General features: G+C 38.6%; 1 protein-coding gene across 1 annotated transcript; it reads left to right on the top strand.

The window, feature by feature from the left end:
• The first annotated feature begins 6,298 nt into the window (after window positions 1-6,298).
• Window positions 6,299-7,922, top strand: LOC141639943 (uncharacterized). The gene is made up of 3 exons (XM_074448913.1): window positions 6,299-6,634; window positions 6,722-6,937; window positions 7,029-7,922. Exons 1-3 carry the CDS (start codon window positions 6,299-6,301, stop codon window positions 7,920-7,922), a joined length of 1,446 nt encoding a protein of 481 aa, XP_074305014.1.
• Window positions 7,923-8,493: the final 571 nt, after the last annotated feature.

An 8,493-nucleotide genomic window follows, 5' to 3' on the forward strand; every position in this document is an offset into this window, starting at 1 on the left:
TAATATCAATTAATGCATTCCAACCAAGATCTCGTTCGAGTCTCACCCTATAGGGATCACAAAGACATAAGTGTCCTAGTTTTCCCCAGCGGAGTCGCCAATCTGTGGACATAGCCACCTACGCGCCGGGCCAATTCGTGGACGCATAGCGGTCTTTTGAAAGCCACGCTCGGCGGCGTAAAAGTATGCTTTTGACCGGATCATTTTAGATCGGTCGGTTTCCTCTCGACAAGGGTCTCAAAACGATTAGAGATGTTCGGTGTCACCACTAAGCATTTGTGGGATACTTGGAACCCGTTCGAATCCACTTTATACATCGGTCAAACGAAGCACAAAGCAGTATTTGACATAGGCACTAAAGATAAGGAATCGTCCCTCTTTAGCATCCTATCTCTAGAATGACTCTCGTACGCCCTGGCTAAGGTCGTCCACTATCCAAAGTTTCTGAGTAAGAGGTGAAGGTACGTATTGGGAAGTTCTTTAATCAGATACCCAATCCCGCCCGCGGTAGCGGCCTCTACTGATCGATCTAGGTTGGTTGAATGCAAAAGTTAATAAAACGGTTTAAATGCATGAATGCGCATCCAATAGTTTAAACCTAGCATGTGAGAGCTTTCTAAGTCGATTGATTTAATCCAAGTATCAAGTATAAGATGTCGAGTTGGATTTATGGTTGATTTGCATACAAAACGGAAACTAAACATCCATTTACCAAATTAGGTTTATGGTGCATAATGTGATACATTTGTCTTAGTAAGGCATTTTCCAAATATGATTTTTGAATAGACAAATTAGTCATCTGATCCGTCCTATATCCAGGTTAGCCGGAGGCAGGATCGTCCTAGACCAATGCTGGAAGGGGAACAGACCCTGCACCAGGCAGCAAGAAGAGGCGCGAGCCTATTGGTGATGTAAGGGGGTCTCCCCTGGTTTGAAAATAGAAAAAGAAAAGGGTTGTTTAGGCGCGGGTCACTCAACGGTATATGACGCGTTCTGACCATTGAAAAACATTTATAAAACGTATTGAAAAATGGGTATTTGAACCCATTTTGGTTTGAAAAGGCCGTTTAGGCCGTATTTGTGTTTATTTGAAGAACGAGACTTGAATAATCGTCATTGTTTTGACGGTATTCGATGTCGGGTTCCACTTTGCAAGCTTGACATGAATAGTTTTGAAAATGATTTTGAACTAATTGTTTTAAGTTCATTTGAATATAATTCGTCGATACTCATCATCATACTCGGATTAAAATCCGACATGGTATGTAGAACCAAGGATGACTTCGTGTTGGTGACTAATACATTTATTTTGAAAATGTAAAGAAATGATGAAAGGCTTTAAAATACCTTTTAAATGTAATTAACCAAATATTATCACCGAAACACAGATTAAACCCTCATGGTATTAAGAACCAAGGGTGAAAAATGTTTTATGGTTAAAATTTGTAGAAAATGGTTTGAAAATACTTGAAATGGTAAAAACTGATTACAAATATGAAAATGAAAAATAGAGGAAAAGAAGAGACCAAACACGGATTGGACTTAAGGCTGGGCAGGGTGCTTTAGGCGCGAGCCTATGTGCTACGTAAGTGGCCTCTACCTCGACCAAAAATGCCGGTTTTGGCTCATTCTTCCCATGTTTTGGACCAAACCATGTTATGCATGATTTAGCATGTTATAGTCATGAAGCAAATGAAAACATGATAAAAGAATATTTTTACACCCTCATACTTACATGCTTGGCTTATGGCGAGAAATCGACGTAAGTGTATCAACTCGTTTGGTCAGAAAAGACTCGATTTAAAACCGTTTTAGTAAGTAAAAAGAGTGTTTTATTAAGTTTAGTGATAATGTAGTGGTCGAAATGGTCGGTCAAGTGATTTAATGCACGATGACGGTACCAAACAATGTGTAAGGCTCATATTTACGATCGGTAGGTCGTAAACACGTGTTGGATTGTGACTTAGGAAGTCGAGTCGAGAATTTTAAGGGAGAAAAGAGGGGGCAGACGCTCGCGTAAGTTCTCAAATGGTGGCATTTGAGGGGTATTTATAGGAGAATGAGTGGTTGTGTGAGTTTTGAGCAACATGGCCACCTGGGCTGCTCAAAGAGGCGCGAGCCACGTCGCACTTCTTCGCGGTGTCTTGTCGCTTTCACACAAATGCAATCATGATTTATTCTATCCTAGGATTTGTATGCACATGTTTGGTACTTGACCATTCATGATCCCGGGAAATCTTAACAAGGAAGCATTCGAATGGTTTGTTTTTTGTGTTTGACTCGGTTTGACTCGTTGTTGGAGTCGGGATTTAAATTTTGAGTCGGTTTTTGATCCGGTGTCGGTTTTGACTCTAGTTATTGTCATTGCGACCCCGTCATCATGCGTTAAACACTCCAGATACTTTTTAAAAGTTTTGAAATGTTTTATTTTCGAAATCATTTTAAGTTTTCCGACGTAAAGTTGTACACGAACTGTCGATCAAACGCCGCGATTCCAAAACATGTTGTAGTCCGATAGTCATCGGGTGTTTGTTGGAGTGTCAGCAGATACTGGGTATTTACACCGGGTGTCTTAGCTTTTCATCATTTATTCTTCCAGTTTTATGCCATGTCATCATACTTGCATTTTCTACATTCTAATAAATCCTTACGAATCTTGGTATTATTGGAAAATACCACACCACCTTAGGCGGGATCTCTTCCTTATCCTTGTAACGCCACTCAAAACAAACCGGACAATTAGTTAAGTTTTGATATACTTTTTGGTACAATAGGCAGTCATTTGCACATGCATGTATTTTCTCATATTTCATACCCACTCCTCTAATCAGTTTGTTAGCCTCATATGTTCTAACAAGAAGAACATTACCAGCTGGAAGCAAGTCGTTTATCAAGGCTAATAAACTAGTGAAACACGTGTCGCTCACCCCATTTGCCCATTTGATATTATACAATTTCACCAAAGCCAATATTTTAGTGTATTTAGAACCGGGGTACAGAGGTGCTTCACACTCTTCCAACTTCTCATATAGGTTATTTAGATCATCCAAATTAGTGTCATTACCTACATCTTCAAAAGCATTCGACTCATCATCTTTCTATTCATTCAACTTGTCACCTGTATCAACACGAGCTTTGGATGTACAACCAATGTCTGCTTCTAACTCAACAAACTCGGCATCACTCAGCCTTTCGTATTCCGCACCTATCCCCTCATCATCATCTTCATCAAAACCATCCTCTTTCTCTAATGATTCCCCATGAAAAATCCAACGGGTATAGGATCAACTAAAACTATACTTTTCTAAGTGAATTTTAATGTCTGGAAAGGGCATATACCTAATATTACCACATCTTTCACAAAGGCATTGAATACTAGAAGAACCATTCAAATTTTTCAAAACGAATTCTTAAAATTTAGCTAAACCATCCTTATAGTTGGGGTCACTCTTATTTGCATCAGTCATCGAAGTTCGAGCCATATATCTACATTCATAAGATATTTAGAATAATCCTAAATCATATCTAAATAAAGAGAAAGAACAGACAAAACGTAGGCTAAAGAAAGACATGTATAGACGATGAGAAAGAGATGACGACAACAGTGACGGAGATGACAGAGGAAAAACTAACAACTATTGAGGAAAAAAACAAAAACAACTATTGAATTATACCCATCAAACAAATAGTCAGCAACATCAAACAAACCAAACTAAAAATATAAAATATTTAAAGATATACTTGTGGACATGGGCCACAGGGGCACTTGGGACAAGCGTTTGTATTCGTGGAGTGGCCACCAATTTTTATGGGAAATTAGAACCATTCGAATACCTCGTGTCATGTCAAGACACAAAGTAATGACATGAACACTAAGAACTCGTTACCCTTAGCATTCTATGTCTAGAATGACTCTTGTGGATGCCAATGAACACGGATGTTCACAGAGATCTGGAGTAAGGGGTGAGGGTACGTATTTTACTGAACACCAAATCCCGCCCTCCTTGATAGCGGCCTCTACTAATGACTAGTGAAATCGTTCGTATTTGATATGTTGTCGATTATATGCATGCAATGCAACATCCAATATCTTAATCGTAACATGTGAATTAACTAGGTCGGTGAACAAGTAATTAGCACTTTATTAATGTCGAATCAGGGTTTAGAATTGATTACATGTGAAAAATAAATATGCACAATAAATACAATCAATAAATAACGATAATGAAAATTACAATGGATTAGATTGATTTATGTCAAAAATATACTTAAGACGGACAATTTGGAGAAAAGAAAGGAAAATAAATAAGGATGGAAAATATGGACAGATTAAGGGTGGTATTACGGCTAAAGATTAAGACAAAGCAAGAACGGAAATCAGGGACATAACTCATCCCGGAAGAGGCGCAGCATTGCTGCATCCCTTGGAAGAGGCGCAGCTTTCACTGCGTCTGTTCCTGAGATGAGTTCTGGCTGTGAAGTCAGAACTGCGAGTTGTTAATGTTCATTAACATGTTTAAAGGTTGATTATTGATATTTAACTCGGATGAAAGTGATTTAGCATATTATTAACATATGTGACCGTAATAAAAACGATAAAAAACGATTTAAAATAGAATAAAACGGATTACGAAATAATTAAAAACGAATTATAACAAACTAGGTTAAATTTGAAGATGGAAACGAACTGGAAAGACATGGTAAACTGGAAATAAACAATGAAAATATGTACAAAAGACGAATTTCAGAAACTTGATATGAACGAACCGAGTCTCTAAAATCCGGGTTTGATTTAATGATGAAAACCCGCAAATATTGATTATAAGGGATTTAGGACGTGAATAAAACGTGATAAATATTAAGAACGAATTAGAAAATTATATTATGTACGAAAAAAGGGAAGAAAATAAAAAAAGAAAGCAAAAGAAACGAAAATAGTAGAGAACCGAGGAAGAAGAAGAAGAAGAGCAGGAACAGCGGCAACCTCTGAAAGAGGCGCAGCAGATGTTGCGGCCTTTCGAAGAGGAGCAGTAGTTGATGCGTTTCTTCTCGACCTCCGGTTACTACTAATCCGTAAAAACGGTTTAATAAAAGGGTTTTAGAAATTGGTTTTAAGCATGCTTTTGACGTAAATTTTACAATAATTGTAAATAATAAAAAAAAATAAAAGGATGGGATTTACACCCTCAGACTTACATGTTTGACGAAACGAGATAAACTAAGTTAACCATTTAGTGATTGCTCGACTCGACTATATGTAAAAAGTGCCCTCGTTTTAGATTAGATTGATTGATGTATAGTGGTCAAATTGGCCGGTCATGCAACGTGACTGGAACTCAGAATGATCTGAGCTTACGTGGTCGATAAAGCACGTAGGCATTGAATGCTTAGAGAACGGTCTTAGAATGCAAAGGAAGAATAGAAGTATGAGGAAGAAAGGCACGGGTTTGAAAAGAAATATTCATTTGGCTACTTTAAATGCATGCTATTATTATATTTGGTGTTAACATAATATTGACATAAGAATAAAGATGAGTTAGAGAGAAAGTTCTGCGTTTTGCGTGTTCTTTGCAATGGCGAAGAATAAATCTACTAAACCTAATTCCTCTAATTCATCTACAATACAACAACCTAAATCAACTAATAATAATAATATTCAATCAATTAATAGTTAAAAATAACAAAAAAATGTTTCTAATAATTCAAATAATAATAGTAATAATTCTTCCAGTTCTTTTGATCGAGAGGCGGAAGTTGCGAAGATTCAAGAGGAGGTTATTGCGATGTTACGGAGCGCTGGAATTGTCATTCCGAAGCCTGTTTCAAATCAGATACTCCAGTGGAGACAGCTACTGAGGAAAATGAAGAGATCCAACCTGATGTGAGTCAACCACCTGTGACTGAGGGTTCACCAGGTGTGTCGTCTGGTAATTCTCAGTCGCCTGTGTCTGATGCTATCCCTGAAGGTAATTTCCTCAAACTGACTGCCGATGATGTTAAAGATGAAATTGAATATTGGTCTTATGCGATTTATGGATATGTCATGGGTGCGAATCCACCATGGAGGGCATTGGAAGGGTATCTTCGGAGGGAATAGAAGGATTATGAGATCTCTAAGGTTGCCTTTTTACCTAATGGCCTTTTTGTGGTGAGGTTTGCGACCCTGGAACATAGGAAACTGGTTTTGGAGAAGGGAATGTTTTTATTTGATGGTAAACCTGTGATTATCCGTCCATGGGAGCCTCATACTAAGATTACTAAGGTCTCTGTCAAGACTGTTCCTATTTAGGTGAAACTGATGGGTCTAGACTTGAAATTCTGGGGGGATAAATGTTTGGAGAAATTGTCTTCCCTGATTGGAAAGTTTGTCCATGTGGATGACCTCACTGTGGATAGAACCTTGCTTGGATTTGCTAGAATCATGGTAGAGGTTGAAGTGGATCAGAAATTTCCTGATAAAATAACTTTTGTGGATGAAATGGGGCAGAATGTCACAGTGTTAGTTGAGTATGATTGGTTACCAATCACCTGTACTAAATGCAAGGGCATTGGGCACACTGAGAAACAATGTAGGAAGGGCTCAGGTTGGGTTAAAAGACCTGGGCAACCTGGACCACAAGGACCACCAAAACAGGTATGGAAGAGAAGGGAGCCTGTGGTATCAACTGTCTCCACAACAGAATTTCATAATTTGCCTCAGAGGGGTGTTGTGGTCCCATAGCCTGGCTTATCTGGAGTGGTTAACAGGGTGCAAGGTACTGGTAATGGGGCTATGATAACTCCTACTAATACACATGTGAACAGTTCGCAAGGTGCTATCTTAACACCTGCCAGAATCTTGACTAGGATCACTAGGCATGAATCTAGACTACCTGGGGTTAAGGATGGTGCTTTTGTTGTCAATTTTAATAAGGAGATGGCTAACACTTCCCAATTGGTTGATAAAGGAGGAGGGGGAGAGGCTTCTGCCTCTCATGGATAGAATTGGTGTATGGAATGTTAGGGGCCTAAATAGTTTGACTAAACAGATTGATATTAAATGGTGTCTACATAATGCTAATGTGGGCCTATTTGGGCTCCTTGAGACTAGGGTGAGATCTGGTTCTCTAAATAAGGTAGTGGCTAGTTTCTGTGGAGGGTGGAGTTACTGTACTAACCATCAGTGCCATGATGGAGGTAGAATCTGGTTATTATGGATAGAGGACAGGTTTAATGTTACTGTGTTGGAGATGACTGCTCAACTCATACATCTTAAGGTTAAAGATGTTCTCACTAGTAGTCAGTTCCTTGTTACCTATGTGTATGGCTTTAATAAGATAGAAGAAAGGGCTCCTTTATGGAATGACCTTATCAGGTTGACTGCTACAGACCCATGGATTGTTTTAGGAGATTTTAATAATGTTCTTAAGGCTGATGAAAAGATTGGACTGCCTGTTAAGGATGCTGAGACAGTTCCTTTTCAATATGCTATTGATAATTTTGGACTCCAGGATTTAAAGAGTATTCGCTCTTTTTTTACTTGGAACAACAAACAGCCTAGTTCAACTAGGGTGTTCAGTAGGATTAACAGGGTGTTAGTTAATGATGAATGGGTTACTAACTGGCCTGATCACTATGCTTATTTTGCACCTGAAGGAGATTATGACCATTGCCCATGTTTTATTCAATGTAACAAAGTTCAATTGAAGAAGAAGAGACCATTCAAGTTTTACAATATGTGGACTGGAGTCCCTGACTTTAAGGCTATAGTTAAGGAGGGGTGGAATCATCATATACATGGCTCTTTGATGTACAGGGTGGTTAAGAAGCTGAAGCTGATGAAGTCTCCACTTAAAGCACTGAACCATGACCTATTTTCTGATGTTGAGAAGAACACTGATATTGCTCATGAGGTCCTTTTAGACTCCCAAAAGAAACTGTAATCTGATCCAACTAATAAGTCCTTAATGGATTCTGAGTATAATATCAGAACTAGCTACCAGATGTTGAGCAAAGCCAAAGTTTCCTTCCTGAGACAAAAAGCAAAGTGTATTTGGGCTCAGAATGGTGATGATAACACTGCAATCTTTCATAGAGCTATCAGGAAGAGACAGTTACAGAATAAGGTGGTACAGATTCATGATATTCATGGACAGCTTTTTCAATCACCTGAGGGCATTCTGCAAGCCTTTGAGACTTACTATAAGGACTTGATGGGGACTCAGGGCAGTACTGCAGAATTTTATCAAAATATTGTGAGAATGGGTAGATGTGTCCATGCTGATGACTAGAGTGTTATTAATAGAATTCCAACAAAAGAGGAGATTAAGAGTATCATCTTTGGCATTCCTGATGATAAGAGCCCGGGCCGTGATGGATACTCAAGCTGTTTTTTCAAAGCAGGATGGGATATTATGGGTAATGATATCAGTGAGGCTATTATAAATTTCTTCCATGAGGGCAAATTATTGAAGCAGCTGAATAGTACAAATCTGGTACTGATTCCTAAGGTCC

The sequence above is a fragment of the Silene latifolia genome, unplaced genomic scaffold, assembly GCF_048544455.1.
Source record: "Silene latifolia isolate original U9 population unplaced genomic scaffold, ASM4854445v1 scaffold_62:4597612-6569265, whole genome shotgun sequence".
In the NCBI taxonomy this organism is placed as follows: domain Eukaryota; kingdom Viridiplantae; phylum Streptophyta; class Magnoliopsida; order Caryophyllales; family Caryophyllaceae; genus Silene; species Silene latifolia.

What these genes read in the sequence shown, in the direction of transcription:
- LOC141639943 (XM_074448913.1), top strand. Translation starts at nt 6,299, where the DNA reads ATGGGTCTAGACTTGAAATTCTGGGGGGATAAATGTTTGGAGAAATTG. An exon ending in CACAAGGACCACCAAAACAG is followed by an intron (nt 6,635 to 6,721) that starts GTATGGAAGAGA and finishes GTGGTCCCATAG; the next exon opens with CCTGGCTTATCTGGAGTGGT. An exon ending in TGGCTAACACTTCCCAATTG is followed by an intron (nt 6,938 to 7,028) that starts GTTGATAAAGGA and finishes TTGACTAAACAG; the next exon opens with ATTGATATTAAATGGTGTCT.